This window comes from Lynx rufus, unplaced genomic scaffold, assembly GCF_022079265.1.
Source record: "Lynx rufus isolate CCGP_SWC_20201006 ecotype Redwood Valley unplaced genomic scaffold, mLynRuf1.p SCAF_3, whole genome shotgun sequence".
Taxonomy (NCBI): Eukaryota; Metazoa; Chordata; class Mammalia; order Carnivora; family Felidae; genus Lynx; species Lynx rufus.
In genome coordinates this window covers 96,928,661-96,950,163 of record NW_025814845.1, presented here as the reverse complement: position 1 = coordinate 96,950,163, position 21,503 = coordinate 96,928,661, and the positions used below count along the sequence as shown (strand labels likewise).

The 21,503-nt window shown below is 38.5% G+C and overlaps 1 protein-coding gene across 1 annotated transcript in view; it reads right to left on the bottom strand.

The window, feature by feature from the left end:
• LOC124520835 (bifunctional heparan sulfate N-deacetylase/N-sulfotransferase 3) overlaps positions 1–5,297 on the bottom strand; it is a 169,417-nt gene extending 164,120 nt beyond the window's left edge. The window contains exon 1 of the mRNA XM_047091927.1: positions 4,224–5,297. Coding sequence (XP_046947883.1) covers positions 4,224–5,246 — 1,023 coding nt within the window. The 5' untranslated portion in view covers positions 5,247–5,297. The remainder of the gene's footprint in view (positions 1–4,223) is intronic.
• Between the last annotated feature and the right edge of the window lie 16,206 nt (positions 5,298–21,503).

Genomic DNA, 21,503 nt, shown 5'->3' with positions numbered 1-21,503 from the left:
GAAAAAAATAACACTTTTGAAATGATTAGTATAATAATTAAAATGTATGTGCTATGCACCATCCTTCTAATTTTGCAGAAAACATTCCATGTCACCTTTAATTTTCTCACATTCCTTTCAATTTTCCTAATAATTCAAATAGGGAAAATAGAATACTTTTCATAAGTGGTAATAATGAAATAAAAGAACTTGATTAAAAATATTTCTATTAATTACATACTTTTAATTACCATATCCACAACCTTTTCCTAGATCAGATGCTCTTTGATCTCTCTTCGTAGGAAAAAAGGTATGGTAAAGTCTCCCTTACCCGAGTTAGTTAGGGAGACCTATCATCCCAGTTTGCCTGGGACTCAGTATTAGCACTGAATGCTCTCAGTCCAGGGAAACCAGGATGGTTGGTCACCCTAACTCCAGTTCTCCCTCCATCTAATTTCTCTTCTTGCCTTCACATCAAAATTTCTCCACTGAGTATTCCACACTCTTCTTCTCCATGTCTTAACGCTCCAATTTACTCCTGAACTTGCTGCAACTATGCCTCTGCCTCAATGGTTGCATTCCCCTGGAGTTTGCCAGAATCTCCAATAACCTTCATCTTTTACCAAGGAGACTTGCCAGTCCTTACCTCAGTGGCCTCTGCTGCTGGATTTTATACTGCTGATCACACCCTCCTTGAAGTTCTTTATCCCCAAGGCTTATACAGCAGTCCGCCTTACCCATGGGGGACACATTCCAAAACCAACAATGGATGCCTGAAATTGCAGATAGTACCAAACCCTATCTATTTTTTTTCGTATACATACATCCCTATGATAAAATCTAATTTATAAATTAGGCACAGGAAAAGATTAACAACAATAATACAATAGAATAATTATAAAAATATACTGCAATAAAAGTTAGGTGAATGTGGTCTCTCTCTCTCTCTCTCTCTCTCTCTCTCTCTCTCTCGCTCTCAAAATATCTTATTGTACTGTCCTCATCCTTCTTGTGATGATGTGAGATGACAAAATGCCTAGCAAGGAGATGAAGTGAGGTGAACGACGTAGGCATTGTGATGTATGTTAGGCTATTACTGACCTCATGACCTTGAGTCAGGAGGATCATCTGCTTCCTGACCATGGTTGACTGCTGGTATCTAAAACTATGGAAAACAAAACCATAGATAAGGGAGGACTACTGTATAACATCATGGTTTCTTAGTCTCTGATACTATTCTTTTTGACTCTGATTAATGAGATCATCTCTCTCCACTTGTTTTCTGAAAGAGGCTTTTTCTTAAGATTCCATACTCAGTCTTCTTCCCTTATTATTCTATAAACCCTTTCCCTGGATGATCTCACATACTTTCATGCTTTGAGCCCTTCCCTAGATAGAAACTATACTTGCTATCCAGACTTCTCTTTTGAGCCAACTACCTGCTAAACATCTGTACCTGTATATCTCAGAGGCACTTCGATAATTTAGCATTTTTAATATGGCCTTTTAATTACCTTCACTATGATCTTCTTGCTCTCTCCTCTTTGTCATTGTAATAACCAACTATAATTCACCTATGCTAAAAATTTTAATGTTATCCTTGATTATATTCTTTTTCATCTCCACTGATCCAGTAAGCTGTTCAATTTTACCTCCTAAATAGTTCAATTGGTCCTTCTCTCTCCATTCTTTATCATTTCCTAGTTTCAAGAAATTTCCTTTTGTCTGAAATATCACTGCTATAGCCTCCCAAATCATCATATTGCTCTAGCCTTGCCTCAAAATCCTACTTAATAGAACTTAATAGTTTCAGGTACATAGCACATAGTATAGTGTTTCCCACAGCATTACTTATATAAACCCATGTAGACACCTTTACTATTGTATTTACCACAAGCGAACTATTACCTACTTATCAGCGCCCCACACCCACCCCCAAGACTATAAACTTCTTAAGAGAGGAGTAATGCTTATTTACCTTTGTATCCCCAGTGTGTGCCTCTGTGCCTGGCATGTGGTATGGCCCAATCAGTTACTGAGCAGGTAGATGGTCAACCCAATCACCAACTATGTGCTTTCTGGGCTTTATTACTATCCTTCCCCCACCCTCTCTTCTTTTTTTTAAAAAAAATTTTTTTTTAACGTTTTTATTTATTTTTGAGACAGAGAGAGACAGAGCATGAACGGGGGAGGGGCAGAGAGAGAGGGAGACACAGAATCCAAACCAGGCTCCAGGCTCCGAGCCATCAGCCCAGAGCCCGACACGGGGCTCGAACTCACGGACCGCGAGATCGTGACCTGAGCCGAAGTCGGACGCTTAACCGACTAAGCACCCAGGCGGCCCCCCCCCCCCCCCCGCCTTCTAAAGGAATGGGGCTATGGCTTATGATTCTACCTACATATTATCAAAAATACTTCACATGTAGTATATGCTTAATAACTAGTTACAGAATGAATAAATGAAAGAAAGGAAGAAAGGAAGAAAGGAAGAAAGGAAGAAAGGAAGAAAGAAAGAAAGAAAGAAAAAATGTTTAGACTCTCAGGGTAACTGCATACAATGAATTAATGTTTTGATGCTCAATCACAGATATAACTTACAAGTAGTTTAAAAGCTCAAATAATTCTAAATATACTTTCCTTTAAGCCTTCAGATTGGTTAGAAAACATATTCCCACATAAATGAGAAATTCATTAAATATTTTGTACATGCTGAATTCTTATTAAATGTGTTCAATTGTAATGTGTTTAATTTTTTATACCCCTTAAAAATGGCTTAACCTTGAGAGTACTAAAGGTGTTTTATATTTTGTATAACTTTAGGCATACAGTAGGTTTGCATATAAAACTCAGAGATTTATCTAGCACATGTTTAAATGGCATAAGAACATATCTTGCCAGTTTTAAAGAATTATACTTCAGAAATAAAACTTTAAAAACATTTTTATCATAATATTTTGAAATGAAAATATTGGAAGAGAATTATATACTGTTTGTAATTTTCAAGTGCATAATGTTTAAACTACTAACTTGGTTTTAATTTAGCTACAATTTTCAAAGCATATTTCGTAAGACTTAATGAAAACTTAGGTACAACTTCTTTATTAATTCATTTTTATTGAGTTAAAAAGAAGAGTCTAAAATATTGTTAAAAATATGGATTTTTTTCTTTTCAGTTTTCACACACTCTTGTAACATTTAATGGTCCCACTGGTATTCTTAGCTCATTTAACTAGTGTGATGAACATTACTATTATTTGCCAGATGTATAGTGTCTATAGAAAAGAATGCAGTTTTCAAGATTTTTTTTCCATCTGATTTAGTCCTTTGTATTTTACCAGAAGGTCAAAGCTGTACAGAATTTTAAAAAAATATGTATCAAAATCTCTCCTTTTACTTTTATGAGAAATCATTATGCAGTACAAGGAAGATAGAAACCTATAGTATTTTGAGTGGGAAAGTAAGATAAGTGTCGATTATTTTCATTTTAAATTTTATTAACATTAAACAACCCATTGTTTATATAACACAAGTCATTCACAATAATCAACTATCTTCAAATAAGTGTTTTCTATTTAAGGGCAGTAGTTTTACACAATAAAAAAATTGAATAGCATTTAAATGAAGCATAATGGGCTTCATATATGTACCAGAAGTGTTCAATGAATTCTGAAACTTAATTTAAATCCTTATGTTTATATACGAATAAGTAAGCTTGTATATTCATAGCTCTCCATATTTAGTAGTGCTGATTTTGTTTCAAAAAAATATAAGAGAAAATGAGTTGCACATTTGACTTCCAAAAATATCTGAACTTGCTACTTATGAGATATTTAATTCTTGAAAATTTGTGGGAGTATTTATTTTCATTAAAACAAATTCACTTTGATTTCATATTTAAATGAACTAAAGTCTTAGTAAGAGTTTTCTAAGGTAGATAGTTTCTGGAAAGTTAAGTAAACAAGTTGGTTTTTACTCTAGTTTTACATACACATAGAAAAACACTTCAGGATCCTGCCACACTCAGTCCTTTAGCACAGCTTTCATTTTTCTTAATTCAGAGAGAAATAGCCCTATATCTCAAATATAGCTGAGGGTAGCCAATTCATCCCAGTTTGCCTAAGACATTCCAATAAAATGAAAATCCCACGTCCTGGGAAATCCCATAGCCCCAGAAAATCCAAGACAGTTGGTAAACCTACTGAGAGATAACCTAAACTTTGAAACTTTGAGATAAAAAGCCTTACCTTAACGTCATTGGTGTTCATTCTTGTCCCCTCCTTTCCCACAAAAATATCATCAATATCCACAAGAATATACCTGTCCAAGGACAGTGTCAGCCTGTTTCCTGACAAGAAGGAGACAGCATCTATGAAGATGAGCTTGTGCAACCAAAAGTTCAAGTTGTTGCCAAAAAAAACTCTTTGAATTCCATCATGAAGTCCCAAGTCATGTATGACAGTGGCATAAAAAGCACCTTTAGAGATAGGAGGAGAAAGGTTTTCTGGGGTCTTTACTTTGGCAAATATTACCGGTTGGTAGGCTGAGTGATTAATCTGGAACACTGTCCAGTCAGTTCCAGGTAAAGAACCTTTTTCAAGTTTGGAAGATTTGGTCACACGAAGCAATGGAGAATGAGGATTAATACAACAATCTTTTACTGCAAGATTTCCGTATATGGAAAAAGGGAAACCTTTTAACTGAAAGCTCTGTGAGCTCTTCTCACTAGTTTTGTGGAATCCAATGACACCCACACCATATTCCACACAGTATTTATCTAACAGGCTTCGGTTCCAAGAGTCCATGTTTATATACTTTAATATATTCTCATAAATAATGAGAATATATTTGCCTTTCGCTTTTTCTATAAGTGCTGGGAGATCCCCCTTTCCAGGAGCAATTTCAATGTGATACTGGAATCTACTGGATTCTAGAATCATAATTATGTCTTGACCAAGTGATGAGTATTGGCTCTCCACAAACACCAGGACTGTGGGGTCTGTCTTCGGGGCATCAGAAAGCTTCATTGTCTTGACTTCCATGAGCCTGTATGGTGGGTGCTGGAAGTCCCCACAGTCTACTTCTGACATTAGCTCAGAGGGTTCATTTTCCTGTTTGTAGCCACTGTACAGGTAATATGCAGAAATAATAATGCTCACCATACAAAATGTGGCAAGCAGAATAACGGTCCTTTGAAAGTGTCTGTGAAGCTTCATGATAAAACTCATGCTGTATATGCTTTCCTCAGACTGTTCCAATAGAAGCACCATAAAAAAGAAGAAAAGATGGTGTTCAGCTACTTTTCCAGTCTCAGTCGATAGTTTATGTCACCATTGCAGCGCATTTGTATCACTTGATCAGGACTCACAGAAAATATAGTCTGAAAAGCAGAATAAAATAGAATAGGATATCATACATTCATTCTGCAGCATTAAGTGAGCAAGGTTTTGTCCTGCTGATTGGCACAAATGGCAAGCTGTTAGGCAGATGGACTGGTGTATGGTTGGTAAGAAAGCCTTTTTGTTTCTCCCATAGTGTATGGTTAGCACGAAAACCTCTTTTTCTTTTGCCCAGATCTGGATGAGGACATGGGAGGGACAGAAACAGGAAAAGGGCTCCACTGAACACACTATCTCTATCCTTTGTATAGAAAATACACTGGGCTAACAAGAAATTTCCTTTTATTCATTGAGCTTTGCATCAAACTCTGTAATATATAACTAAGACCCCAAAGAGGTCACTGGAGCCACACACTGCCACATCATGTAATGCACACACACTGCATATGTATTTAACTACATATACTGAAAATTCAAAGAAGTTTGGTCATATTTCATTAAGTGCTCCAATTAAGACATTAGATTCTGATTTTTGGAAAAGAGCTCATTAATTACATGAAAAAAGTACTATATAAGTGTTTTTTTTAAATCAATGTAAATAACTAAAACTTCATGAAATACCTTGTCATGCTATAGTTTCAAATCCCTTTAAAGTCTTACTAATCTTAGAAAAATGTAGTAGCTTTTGAAAAATAACAAGAAAGAAAAATGAGGGCTTCTTAGAGCAGAAGTTTATTAGAGTCTTATGGTCCTGAAAATATCATAGAATACAAAAAAAAAAAAGATTAAGAAAGGTACTATCCATAAGGCAGGCTGAAAGGGTTCACTGCACCTCTACCTCTTATTAATTGTGTCACTTTGGCCCCAGTACCTTCTAAGTAAAATGATAAGGTTAGAATAAATGATCACCAAGAACATTCTGGCTCTAAGATCCTGTGATATTCACCCATGAAATTAGCAGCGAACAGTACTTTGAATAATATATGTTTATCTTTATGAATAATACATTCTGGAGTATAACTGTAGGATGTTTGTAGGATAAATAGGATACTTATAAATAGGATATTTATCCTGTAAATTATACATTGTAATTATTCATTCAAATGTTTAGGGTACCTCTGTCATTCATTCAAATATTTATGGGGTAACTATTTTTCTATTTAAAACATAAATGGTCAACATAGTGAATTTTTAAAGCGTCCAAAATTATAGATACAGTGACTAGCATGACAATAATATATGGTTGCTGATTAGAGACAAATGACTGTAATGAGACAAGAGAAGAGACCGTGGCAAGTGGGGAAGTCTGTATCAAGGGGACATAGGATTTGGGTAGAGCCTTGAAGGAGGAGGGTAATAAAAGTAGGCATCTGAGATAGAGGAAATTTTATAGAGGCAGGAGTGAGAACCATATTGGGCAAGGAATACTGATGAGGAGTGGAAGGCAATGGTATGAAATACCTAAAAAATAAATTTTCACAGAGTATAGGTAACTCAGGTTATGGAGAGATTTGATAGTGCAGAAATTCATGGTTGAGAAAACCCACATGGAACCTTTATACTTTCCTGATTTGGAGAATAACATGAGAAGCGTGAGATTTTTCAGGAAAGTGAACTGATAATCAATACATGGAAGACATCCTAGAGCACTGTCAGAGTCAAGGCTGGCAAGCCAGTGCAGGCTCATTTCTCATAAGCCAGCCACTGTTAGTGATCATAGGTCAGGAAGAACGTGGGAAGGGACAAGTCTGAGGGACACTGCAAAGAAAGAAGGAGCAGAACATGTGGGTCTGCCAAGTAAAATGCCATCAAGTGATCTGGCATGCTTGAAAATAAGCCTAATATAAAGGATAACATTCTTCTCTTTTAAACATTCTAGGATAGATGTAGGTATAATTTAAGCAGATCAAAATTACCAGGACAACTGAGAGTTTCGATTGTAATTGTAGTTATTTCATTTTGAAAAGTAATTGCACTTTAAAAGTTATGTACATACTTATAAATAATATTCTGGAGTATAACAGCAGTATACAAATCTCACATCTTTCTGTGCCTCCATTTCAATCTTAGCTGCGGAGTGTTTTTGAATAGATACAAAATGTATTACCACATTTTGCATTTCAGATAGCAGTGTTTCCTAGTTTGTTCTCATTGTCAGAAGTGAAGGCATGTAACTCATACTAATCTCATCTGTGATGAGGCAAAGTGGTGAGGAGTATTTGCTCTCAGTATGTAGGATGGGTATGAGGAACCTATCAAAGCTACCTTCTCCATTAGCAAATAGGAAATACTGAAAGACATCTCTTTTCCATTAACCTCTTCAGGTTTCCTCCTGAAGCCAACGGTATTCCAGTGTATGGCTCTGAGGGTAGGATTTGGTCTAAGTTATTTAAATGGATACATTAAGGTTCTCTAAGTTTCATCTAAACCTTTTTGACAGTGTATCTCATTTTGCTGTGGCCGAATTTGGTCTCTAGTATAGACTCTTAAAAGTTACTGTTCCTGCTGCAACCTCATCCACCAACAACTACTTCCCATTCTCTGTATGTCTGTTAGCTATGAAAATCTCAGAATGGACTGCAATGTTGCTGTCACTCCTTTTGCATGGGATGACGCTGTAGCAGCTTCTCCTGAGCCCTTCACTTGTGGGGCATCGCCAGGTGGGGAAGACAGGTACATGTGGAAAACTAAGCCCCTCCACACAGTTCCCCTGTGAAATCTTCTCAGATGGAGCTGACCCTCCAAACTTGGTAAGACCAGCAGTTACACATGGCCATTGTAGAAATGATATCTTCTTTGCAATTCTTGACAACTATTGTAATTAAAATGTTGTTTAAAGTCAGTCTCCCTTGTCTAACTGTAGACCCTAAGAAAGTGGAGATCAGGCCTCTTTTGTCTATCATTGAGCCCCTAGTGCCAGGCACAGGGTAAGCACCCAATGACTATTTGTAGAATCAGTTGAATACAATGGCATATTAACCTTAGAAGTTAATTCGACACTTCTACTTTATTCTAATGTCATAATTTATATTTAAAGTTACACATTACTATTAATATGATTATAATTATCTATACATTAGCTGGATTTAATGTCTTTTTTACTTAATACTAAGAAAATATAATCATACCATCCTAACATAGGATAAAAAAAGCCACTATGGTAGATATTAAATCTGAACCCACCCAAAGATACCGATCAATTGATTATTCTGCAATCAGTTATTGGGAATTTGTTGAACACTCACTTTGGGCTTAGTGCTGTATTAGGTGCAGGAGACACCGCAGAAGTAGTATTAAGAATTATTCTTGTCTGCAGAAGCATGGTCTCCATTGGGGAAAATGACTTGTGAAAAAATAGCCAACACTATGTTTCACATACTAGGTAGTGATTTATGCTGTACAGACTATGTTTGTTACAAGTTTCAAAGCAAAGAGCAAGAAAGATTAATGAAATTTAGGAAAGCAGTTTTTAACAGTGATGGTGCTTGAGGGGGGCATGGCGTGAAGAGCAAGATCTGGATATGAGAATGGGATGAACGTGTCAGGAAAAATACCTGGTGAGGGGTGTGCCTGGCTGGCTCATCAGCAGAGCATGGGACTCAATCTTGGGGTCATGATTTCAAGCTCCACATTGGGTGTAGAGCTTATTAAAATACCTGGCAAGTTTGGGGCACCTGGGTGCCTCAGTCGATTAAGTGTCTGACTTCTGCTCAGATCATGATCTCACAGTTCATGGGTTCAAGCCCCAAGTCAGGCTCTGTGCTAACAGTGCAGAGCCTGCTTGGGATTCTCTCTCTCACTGCCCCTCCCCCACTGGTGCATGCACAGTGGCGCTCTCTCTCTCTAATAAATACACACACACACACACACACACACACACACACACAAATACATATATATAAATAAAATAAATAAACTTAAAAAATACTTGACAAGTTTGAAGAAATGAAATAGTTACAATGTTTACCTGAGAGTGAGACTATAATAAGATACTATGTGTTGGGGTGAAAACAGAAATAAGATTTCATTCAAGGAGTCCTGCAGATTAATGAATGTCCTTAGAAAGGACTGTGAAGCACAAAAGTGTCAACTTAGAAATAGCACTAGATGTGTCTGAACAGAAAAGAGACAATAAAAATCATGTTCACAGAGGATTAGTGTAGCAGTAGTATCCAGAATGGACAGATAGCACTCACATGAACAGAGAGAGGATATGCTATATTGTAGAGTGAAGAAGGGGATGGAGTCGAGACCCCCAGCTAAGGGGCTGGTGCGCAATCCAGGTGGAGAGTGGTGAATGTCCAGACTAAGGAGGTTATCAGGGGGAATGAAAATGAAAAGAGATGGGAGAAAAAAAAAGAAAGGATTATTGATAAATTATGGTTGGGGAAGTAGGGAGGCTTGGGGACTAGAAGAATAAAAGTGCCAGTAATAGAAACACAAAAGTGAAGAGTGGAAATTGGCATGAGCTAATGATGTGCAACTAAGGTTCAGACAGGTGACTGAATGATGCACAGGGAGAGAGAGCAAAATCACAATGTTCTATAAAATAGCTGGATGTTGACAAAAAAGACAAGGAAACATTTGAAATTAATGGGTCATAGGCACATCTGGATATGCTACACAAACTCAATTCCTGAGGAAAGCCTTTCCTGACCAACTCTACCCTTCCTCCTTTAGACCAGATACCCAGATTATGTAATCTAATTACAATTACTTTTTGTTTGAGGCCTTTATCACAACTCTTACTAAATATTATTAGCAACATTGTTTGCTTAATGTCTCTCTTTCCAAGGGTATAGGGTTTGTGTCATTCCCAGTAATCTTTCAAACAAGAAACAGGATAAACAACATTTCTAAATGCCAAAAAAGAGCAAGACGTGCTTCAGTATAGTGATGATTGTATTCTTGAAGTGTTCTCACAAAAATACACTGGAAATTACAGACTTGCATGGTCTGAAAGAGTTCCCTGAATGACTAAAGAACAGATACACCAGCTTGCATGTCAGAGAGTTTCCATGGACACAACTGTCTTTACAAGTACAGAGCTGACCATTGGTTGCTTTGGGATGCCTATTCAACCTATGATGGGGAATATGCTGAATGACCAAGGAAGTGTAAATTAAATTTAGAAAATCAACAAACCACTTAGGCAGGCATTGTGGAATAGAGCAGATACAGGAAAGCTGAAAGGTTGGACTGGTTATAAACATCACCACTTCATCAGGATTTCCTATGAGGAAAGGAAATCACCAAAGGAAATCACATCATATAGGAAGGTAGAATTAATAACAACAACACAGCCAAACTAGTGAACACTTACTACATGCCAACATGGTGTTGGGCCCTTTAAAAGTTAAGTAACCTGTCCAAGATGCCACCACTCATAGAGGTTGAGCTGAAATTGGAACTTGACAGTCTGCATTGAAGATGCCATACACCAGGGAAAGCAACTGCAGCATGCACGTTTGGGAACATGTAGCAAATGGATACTGGGTAGTTATTATCTTGAGATGCTGCAGTTTCTGCATATGAAAATGGGGGTACTTGAGGTACCTATTAATAGAGTTCTAATGAGAATTATGAGATAAACTACAGAAAGCTCTTAGAAAACTGTCAGACACATAGAATGAATATATTACATGTTACCTGTGATGATGATGATGATGATGATGATGATATTGATGATGATGATGACATAAATAACATAGGAAATGTGAAATATCTGAAGATGGCCAATTAGAATTCACTAAGAATTTTAAAGGGACAGCTACAAGCATTCCAGTGTAAGCAGAGTTGTGGGAGATATAGGAAGTCCACCTTTGATGTAGGAAGCTAAAGTTAGATGGGTCTCAGAACAGAGGAAGAGACTCAGTCAGAGGCATAACCCAGCATCATGTTCATCCTTGGGCTTCTCATTCCTCTCCATTACCCCAGATGAACTTACGCACTCAATGGCTTTCACTGCCATCCATGCTCCAATAAGTTCCAAATGTTTATTTTTAAGTCCACCCTCCTTCCTCTGAGCTTTAGGATTGCAAATTGAACTATCAACTTGATAAAACAACAACTCACAGTAACTCTATTCTTTCTCATTATATGGCAACCACTGTTTAGCTCTACTGGAATTGTGTCACAAGAAAACTCAACTTATCTAAAATTGAATTATGATCTACTGTCTAAAATTGTCTTCATCCCCCTGCAACCATGTAGTGCCTTATCCTTGACACCTTCTTTTCCTTCACCTCGGCTCATCTACATAAACCCAAGTCCTCTCATTTCCATTTCCCAAAACTCACCTTGCCTCTTCAGTACACTTCTCTCCTTTCTGAGGCAATGTTCTTCTCACTTGAACTACCACAACAGCTAGCCTCATCATAAACACTCTTGGCTCCTTTTATACTTTTCTCAGCCCAGCATCAAAGCACAAATCTGACTGATTCTTCCTAGCAGAAAATGTATCCATGGCTGCCTATTTCACTTACTGATTAAGATGCAAATTTCTATACATTCCCCACAAGACACTGTGAGGAATGCTTCCAACTCTTACATCTCAGGTCTGATTCAAGGGTGTGCTCCCTTCCAAGTTCCAGGTAAATTGGAAGAGACAGCCTCTTTTCTGACTCAGCGTCTTCTCACATGCTGTTCTCTTTGTCTAGTTTTCTCCCATTTCCTCATCTGGCTCCATCCTCTAGAGCCCACAGCTCTAAGCATAAATATTCCTGCCTTGCAAAAGCCTCCTTGATTCCCCAGATCTGTTGTGTCTCCCCTTTACACCCTGTCACATCACCATCTAGTTTACCTCTGCGGCACATCCAATACTTATAATTAGTCATGTGCGACTGTGTGCATTTCTCCATAGGTTAGAAGCATCTGTAAGTACCTGTCCTGATCACCTCTATATTCTTGATATCAATACAGTGACTGAAGTAAGAACATCCCACTGAATTGTTAAATGAGTGAGAAAAGAGCCTGCACTAAATTTTACAAATAGTAGCTGCATTCACAAACTAGAGTAGTCAGTGAGTCCAACCATCTTCCATGAATGGGTACCTCCATCAATCACATTGGCCTCAGTCAGGTGATAATATAAACACTGTGAATGGCAGCAGCCACTTTGTCCACAGCTATAAATCAGTCACATCCAGAATACACCTTTCATTGGATATTACTCAAATATCTATTTTTCCCATTCTGATATTTTTTCAGAATTCAGCATGTCTGGGGTTGTTTTGCAATGCATCTGTTTTTAAAAAGGAAAACACCTGTTTTCCACCAAGGAAACTTTAGGCATTCTTTAATTATATACCATTAACAAAAGGCAGAGGGAGAAATTATTTTTTTGGAATTATAACCAATTCCATATACATACTGAAGAACTGAATCTATGCACACATGCATTTTGCAAAATATTACAATATCTGCACAGTGACATGCCTACTTGTCACTCTGTAACCTATCCTTTCTCTTCCACTAACACCCACCATCATCCCAAAGTAAAAATCAATTTCTAAATGAAATAGAATCACGTTGAAGTTGGCAGTACAAGAAATGTGAGAAAAAGATTCCCATCTGGAAAATGAGTATTAATAACTGAAGAACTTCAGGTTCTAACATAAATGAAAGATATTTAAAAGATCTTGACAACATTCTCTTTTCACAAAATTAACTGTATTTTATGGTGTTGAAAAATGCATTGGGAGGCCTCAAACACATTATGAATTTGCTAAAAGTAATTTAGTAGTATTAAAAATTGACAAAGAACATGCTCTTCTCTGGGAAAAAAAATGTGTGAAATTGTGTCATGTTAATTGAACCCCGCTGTGGTAGGCAAGGCAGATGCTGATTTGCATGGAGTACGACCAAGAATACACTCTGTCTCTAGAACTGTGGTTTTACTTTAGGATGGATAGGCAAATAGCTGCACTTGGGGGCATTAGTTTTGTTTGATACATTAAATGGAAAAGTGCTGTTCTATTGCCATTTTCCCTCCTTCTTTGTATTTAGAAATTATGAAGAAAAGAATACTTTTGTTCCCCTCTCTCAGTGCTGTGCCATCCAGCGAGGTAACACAAGAAAACTTCCCCACTACTGCTTGCCCTTTGTTCTGTCTGTATGACTTAAAGGAGAAAATGTCTCTCAAATCCCCTTAAATTGAGCTACAATGTATGCAGCAATGTATTCCTGCCTAATTGCAGGGCATTATGACTACTGCCGATGCAGCTTTCAGGATCTAATACAACCTTTGTCATTTTTATTCTTCTTCAGAGTCATGGGAACAAGAGTATTAACCAAGTCTCTCCTTGTTTGCCTGCATCATAAGATGTAAAGTTACAGATGAGCTTTTGGCTATGTTTTAGGGTGGGTTATATGAACTGGAGAAGCAAAGGCAGCCAATCTGCAGAGAGGATAATGCAAAGAGAGCAGAGAGGAGCAATGAAGAAATATAATAGGGAGACCTAGGAAATCTGAGGTCCTGGTTCTATTACTCTCTATCCTATGGAGGCATCAACAAAGAAGTCAGATAAATTCTTCCATTGTTACTCTAGGCATCTTTTAGAACAAGTGACACTCAATCCAATTGGTGTATCACGGGAGAAGAAAGAAATCACCTAAACTGGACCATCTATACTCCATTAGGGAAGGCACCACCTGTAATGGTCTTGGGCACTGGTTTAAGCATGACACAATAATAGGTGCCAAGTAAGTATCTCTTGAAGGAATAAATGATCATTTCATATGTAGGAGTACGTAAGGGTAGAAGTGGTAGAAATGATTTGAAGTGGTATGTGAATTGCCTCTGTTATATCAAGAGGCATATCAAGCACAAATACTTGAAAACATAGAGATAATATAGTGATTAAGAGCATGTGCATTGGAGCCAGACGCAAACTGAATCCCATTTTTACCATTTGCAAGGCTATGATCTTAGAAAGGTAACCTCTCAGTGTCTCGAGTTCCTCATTTATGACATGGAAATAATTAGAGCTTCTACCTCAAATAATCTTTGTGAAGATTACATGAGCTAAAAATTAGTATGTCAGTGCTTAGAACAGTACCTGGTACAAAGTAACCATTCTAGCAGTGTTAACTGTTATTTTTAAAAGTTTCATATCTATTACTAAATATCTAGACAACAGTACTAATCAACAAGTTTTGTATTATTCTTTAATTTTTTTCACGTCTGTTTGTCCTATCTTTCAGAACAATTTTCACAGTGTTGGACAACAAAGAAGACAGAAAAGCATCTTTGAGAACATCATTTTCCAGGTAAGGGACCAAGGCCCAGAGCTAGCAAGAGGGGTTGTACATCTCTCATGGCAGAACCAGACCTAGAATTTATATGGTGCTTCATGCTATTCTGAAACATTGTAACCTAAGGAAAAAAAAAATTGAAAACGCAGTGTATGTAAAATGAATACCCATCATTAAGAAGCTAAAATGTTTTAGTATAAGACTTTAATATTTGATTTGTAAGCTCATGTTTGGCAATAGGTAATCAAGAGTTATAGCCCTCAGGAGGTGCCTAGGTGGCTCAGTTGGTTAAGCGTTGGACTTCGGCTCAGGTCATGATCTTGTTGTTCATGAGTTCAAGCCCCATATAGGCTCTGTGCTGACAGCTCAGAGCCGGGAGCTTGCTTTGGATTCTGTGTCTCCTTCTCTCTCTGCCTCTCCCCTGCTCTCTCTCTCTATCTGACATAAATAAATATTAAAATTTTTTTTTGAAAAAAAAGTTTCAGCCCTCAGTAATTTATCGGAGTTTTTGTGAAATAATTTGTTATACACATTACTTATAGAGAAGCCTGATTTTTTTTTTTTGTTATGCAACTTACATAAAATTGATGAAGAATGTTTAGAGTAACATGAAGGTCCTTTTGACATCCCAGACTAAGGGTATAGTTTTTATTAAGAACAAAGAAGCAAGCAAACAAACAAACAAAAAAAACCAATTGGTTTTCTACAACCAATTATTGGGTACTCTAAGAAAAAAAATTCCATTATAAAACAATTTTGAGCATTTTTCAAACTAATTATCATTATAATGTAAGCTGTTACTTTTGTGGCCTGGCAGCATTCTCTAATCTGGACAGGTGCTCAGAGGTCAGGCATGTCAGTGTAAATATGCTCGTCCTCAACAGCCACAGCACAGGAGACCGAACTTCTACTGTTCTTTCCTGTTGTCTAAACTGTTAAGCAATTATAAATCCAAGACATTCATTTAGTTGAGAATAGTGTTTTTTATCACCAATTCTATTTCTCTGTTTTTATAGTGCATATATACCACAAAGTATTTAAATATCATTTTCTTTGACTATATTTTATACCTCAACATATACATACTTAAGCTAAAAGTTGGCACTGATCACTAAAGAACAGTTAAGACTTAACCAGGTTTCAAGGAAGTCATTTTAAGATTCCCTAAATTAAAAGAAAAATTTGTCATTTCTTTATGGTTTTGAAATTCTGAAATAGCAAGTTGACCACTGAATGTTTAGATTCTAGCTCATGATAACTTCTTCAGTAGAATATATATGGTCCAGAAAAATGAACCTCAAGTGCCTGGTTGTCTCTTCCACAGTATTTTTTTTTCCAGCAAACCTTTCAGTTACACCACAAATTACTGTAATAACTTGCTGTTATCTTCAGAAATAATACTTTCCTCAAGAAAATATACTGAAAGAGAAGGTATACCTTAACTCAACTGAACTAAACTATAACAAATCTCTCCAAAAAGAGATAAAAGTTTTATCTAAAAACATTTTAGTAACCTAAGAATCCTTCATTCTAAAACCTATGAAGAAATTAATTCATGTGACCAATTTAATAGCAATATTTACTTATACAAAGAAAGAAGACTTCTGTTTTACCATTAGAACCATAAAGAAAAACAATAAAAATATGAGAGACGGTAGATACTGGGTTAACTGGAGAAAGAAAGAAAAAAAGAGCTTCTGTTAGGGCAAGCCTCTTGATACGTTCAGTACTATTTTTCAGAAGAGTCTCTTTCAAATTTAATTTTGAAATCTCCTTCTCAAATACAATATTAATAGGACACTATAGTTGAAGAAAAAGGGAAAAATGCCCTTCAGCTGAATATCAGATGTCTGAGAGTTTGCCCTCCATGAGTCTCCTCTACGCTGAATAGCATTGTTCTATAGTTGACAATATGATATTATCTAAGCACAAAGAAAAAGTGGGTTGGAGATCAGTTTCATATGTATCTCAATATTTGATTTCTATTTTACTCTAATATGAAGATGTAGCTGTTTACTTAGGAGTGATTTCCTCAAAACTCTTCCCAGATTACAAATGTTGTACTTCAATGTGTATATAAAGAATATGAATAAAATTTCAACTTTAAATGAGTTTGAAGCTTAAATAGTTTCCAGATAGTAGAAGAACTAGTTGGAAGATGAGCTTAAGTAAACCTCTTAAAGAATTTTAACCGGGTTCTTTTGGGGGGAGGGGGGGAGTGGACATATTAAATGGAAGATACATGTATTTTCTTTTAAGGTTTCTATATTCAATACATAGGTTGATAATTTCTTTCCAGTTGCATCTAATTTTATTAACTATGTAATTTTAAATAATATTTATAAAATGAATTGCATCAAATAGAAAAGAGTGAGTATCATTACTGTCTAGACAGGTAGTTATAGTTTAAATCTCTATAGTTTAAATCTCTAGTCCATCAAGCAATAGACATGGGTTCTGTTTAACAATTTTGCTGCAGAATAATTACAACTTGTTTGTGGAGATCTTTAACAATTATAAAGGATCATCTCCTTGATACTTCAATTTTACTTAAGGGAGAGAAGCTTTAAAATTACCTCAGAATGATAAGATATTTCTGTGTCTCATTTAACTTAATTGAAATACTCTATTTCTTCCACAAGAATAAAATCAGGCGCTTGTTTAATCCTGAAATTCTTAGATTAATTGAAAACAAAGTTGCTATCTCTTACCAAAAGCCCTCATATTATGGGTGAGCCGTTAATGGATAGTGTAAATAAACAGATGCACTTACCTGGAATGAGAGTTGAAAGCGCTGAAAATGCTTGCGAAAGTTTCAATGGATATAAAGGAAACTGAACAAGCAGCATCCACTACCAACGGCTCAGGCTGTTGGGCTTCACAAGTGGCAACAATACCAGTTCTGGCCCAGTGCTCTTGTGTTATGTAACATCTTATTGATATTAGCCATCAAACTGCTACCAAGCTGGTGAGGCACTAGAGGGCAAGAGTGTCACATGCAAGACCCGTCGCCAAGGGACAGGCTTTGGTACCACTTCGGGAAGACAGATGCTAACTAAGCTGATAAATAAAACGATGCCTGAACGCAACAGCAAACTTGTAATGTTCCTCAAAGAATATTTAAATGTCAATTTTCTGACTAGCTGAAGAGTTAACAGGTTAATAAATATGCATAAGCAAATAACCACACCATGCAAAACTTTCGGGATTATATTTATAAACCTACAGTCAGTCATCCAGGAGGCTATTTTTTTTTCCTCATTGTCTAAATACACTTATTTAAAACAGAAGAGGAAAGGCTAATTAAATAAAAACGAGTAAACGGTTTCAGGACCCCTTCAAACCACGAGAAACTTGTCCGGCTCGAGGGTGCCACCTCCGGAGTCCGCATTGCAAGTCGCCCGGGTCGGGTGTCCGGGCGAGGACCGGCCCCCTCAGTCATCTGGCGATTACCTCGGGCTGCAGCCGTCCGCGGGATCCTCCTTCCCGGGGTCCTCGGCCTCGGCGACTCTCCGGGGCGGCCCCGCGGTCCGGGCGGCGTCCGGAGGCTTCGCGGTGGCGGGAGCCGGCCGGGGGGTGGAGGGGGGCGACGCAGACCGCCCTTCCCTCGCCCGCCCGGGGGTGGTCCCCGCGGACGCCGCCGGTGGGCGACTCGGGCTGGTCCGGAGCGCAGGCGGCGCGGGGAGGGGAGCGGCTGCGGGGCGAGCGTGGCGGGCGCGCCGGGGACTCGTGCGCTCGCTCCGACGCGCACCGCGTCCCCGGGACCCGCCCGGCCGCGCCGCGCCGCCCTCCCGCCGCCTCCCCGCTCCCGGCCCGCGCGCGCGCCCGCCCGGGGAAGGGGTGGGGACGAGGGCGGGAGCCCCGGGCTGGAGGCGCCTCGGTGCGCCCGCCTCAAGCCGGGGGTCGACTCGCCGGATCCGTGTGCCACACTCCAGGCGCGCGGATCCCGGGCGTCCCGCCCCTGCCGGCCGGTTCCGACGGCCCCTGGTGGCAGAGGGTGGAGGCTGCCAAGGATGAGACTGGTCGCGCCTCCTGGGAAGTGGGTGCGAATCCCTGAGGCGTCTCCAGGAAGGTGGGGGCGCACTTGCATCGTCCCCTCTGGTCTTGGCGTCTGTTGGTGACCTGACCTGGCAGCGTGTGGCGGTTGGCTTCCAGGTTGTAAACCAGAGTTGTCTCTGTTTGCCAGCTTTCCGAAAGGCCATGTGTTCCAGTTCCTGAAGACAAGTGGAAGACCAACAATTGAAGCAAAATTTTGGGTACAAGGTGTGAGCTTACGCTCCTTCAAAACTAGAGTTTGATTAGGAGCCTCAATCGAATGGATTTTTTAAATCTCATTTTGATCCACTAAACATAGCAACATATGTGAGAGTTTAATAAGTGGGGATTGTGGGGGTCTTCTAACGGTTACTTGTAGTGGCTATCTGTGGCGATTGTTTTCCAGCTACTCACACCTCTTTATGGAAACATTTAGCCTGTTTATTTGAGCGAGTCCAACCACTGCCTCACCCTTTTGCCCATCTGCTTCAGGTAAACACCTACTCTGACCCACTGGGTGACCTGTTACTCAGCTCTGATCATTGGAAGTGTTATGTCTTCCTAGTAGCTGGGATTAGTTTACAGAAAGGTATGTGACCAAGCCAGGCCAATCAGAGACAGTAAAGGCACCATCCAGGGACTTTTTTTTTTTGCCGCCCCTCCCCCACGCCCACCTAAGGAAGTGGACTGCCTTCTATTTGGACTTTGCAGAATGATATGTGAGCTTGGAACCTCTTGTGCCCCCATAATGAAGTTTGAAAATGAAGCTAAATGAGGAATGCTTGGAAGTTGGAGAAAACTTAAACACAGATAGGGCTATATAAGCTCTGAATCCAGATACAAGATCTTATCTTGTTTTTCACTTTTCAAATATTAATCAATATATTCAGTTTTCCTTTAAGGCAGCTTGAGTTGAAATTTCTGTCCATTGGAAATGAGAGACCCAAATGATACAGAAATTAAACATTTGGGCTGTTTATTAACTTTATGAGGGCATTTGGACCTTTGATTAGATATTCCCATGCCCTGAAAGAGTCAGAGTCGAATTTTATTTTATTTATTTATTTTTGTTGTTTGGTTTTGTTTTTGAGAGAGAGAAAGAAGAGAGAGCAAGCGAGCGTGTGCATGCAAGGGAGGGAGAGAGAAAATCTTAAGCAGACTCCACACCCAGAGAGGAGTGGTCCTGGGACTCTGTCTTACCACTGTGAGATCATGACCTGAGCTGAAATCGAAAGTCAGGCGCTTAACCGACTAAGCCACCCAGGTTCCCCGAGTTAGTTTGGGATTTTAGAAAGCTGGAAAGTTGTATATCCTTCTTGCTCTAAATGACAGAGAGCTTGTAGAAATGACTGAACCCTTTACTGGTTCTAGTAGCCTACAAAAATGTCAAGATGATAAAATTCTTTGGCCATGTGACATGTATTAGATTGGTTTATTTTAAAAATTTTTTTCATTAGTGCCCCCACTTTGTGCCTTTCGGGGATTTTAAGAATGTGGATTTATTTTCTGGTACTCCTTTTCAAAAAAGCTTGCTCTGTTATCTATATGATATTTCATCTGTAGCATATATTTATCATTTCAGTTATCAAAAAAATCATTGAACATTTATGAAGTGACCCTGGGAGTACAGTAGTATTTTAAAAAGAAAAGCAAAGCAGGAAACTTCCCTGCCTTTCAATGTATTGATGTGGGGATAGTAGGCCATACTCTTCTATAAGATTTTAGGAAATAGATATGACTCATGATTCCATACATTCTGAATGTTTCCAGATATGTAGTTAAATTCAGAAATGCCATTCACTTCTTTCTTCTTTTTTCTTCCCTGCACAAAAACAAAGCAAAACAAAACAAACAAACAAAAAAAACCAAGATCAAGAAAACTTCTACAGAATAAGATATTTAGTATTTTTATGCTTGTATTTTAGCATTTTCTTTAGCTAGATGTGATGGAGGCACAATCAAGTTTGTCAATGCTTTGGGGAAAACTGCTACCTTCATGGGTGACTGCTACTTCCAACCATCCATCTGGAAGTACAGATACTTTAGGGTTATGCCATCTTTTCCTATGAGATAGTTAAATCTTATAGCCCTATCTCAGAAATTCCCATCTGTGCACATATGACATTTAGGTCACTGTAGTAGCAGATCGATATGCAGCCTATATTTCCTTTCTCTTCACTTGCCCAGCAGAAAGGCAGGGAAGGAACAGATAGCTGTGTCAGCCATTGCCCCCTCTAGCCTTTCCTTCCTATCTTCTTTCCCTAACCCAGGAACATTAAGGGCAGGGAACAGTATTTCCTCCAGAGAGACTTTCCAATTTAGTGTAATGCTAGTTATAGACAACAAAGACCCTCTAACAGTAGATGAGGCAGCAGTGAAGAAAGCAGTCTGATCCAAAGCCTCACGTTTGTGAAGCAACTCAAATCATCTCCAAATGAACTGATACCATATTTAAAAAAAAATTTTTTTAAGTTTATTTATTTTGAGAGAGAGTGAGAGAGCAGGGAAGGGGCAGAGAGAGAAGGAGAGAGAGAATCCCAAGCAGGCTCCCCACTGTCAGCACAGAGCCCAGTGTGGGACTCAATACCACAAACCGTGAGATCATGACCTGAGCCAAAACCAAGAGCTAGATGCCTAACCAACTGAGCCACCCAGCTGCCCTGAGCTGATACAGTATTTTTTAATGTGACAAATGTGTTAGTGTAGACTTTAAGGATATGCCACAGTTTTTGTAACCACCTTTAGCTTACCTATTACTACTATTTACATAAATACTAAGGACCTCAAAAAATGGAAGTTCAGGCTTCTAGCAACCTCCAAGAAGCCTTGAGACAATATGAAATATTTTTGTCAGACCCACAGCTTCAAATGCAAAAGAAAGAGTCTGTAAACTAAATA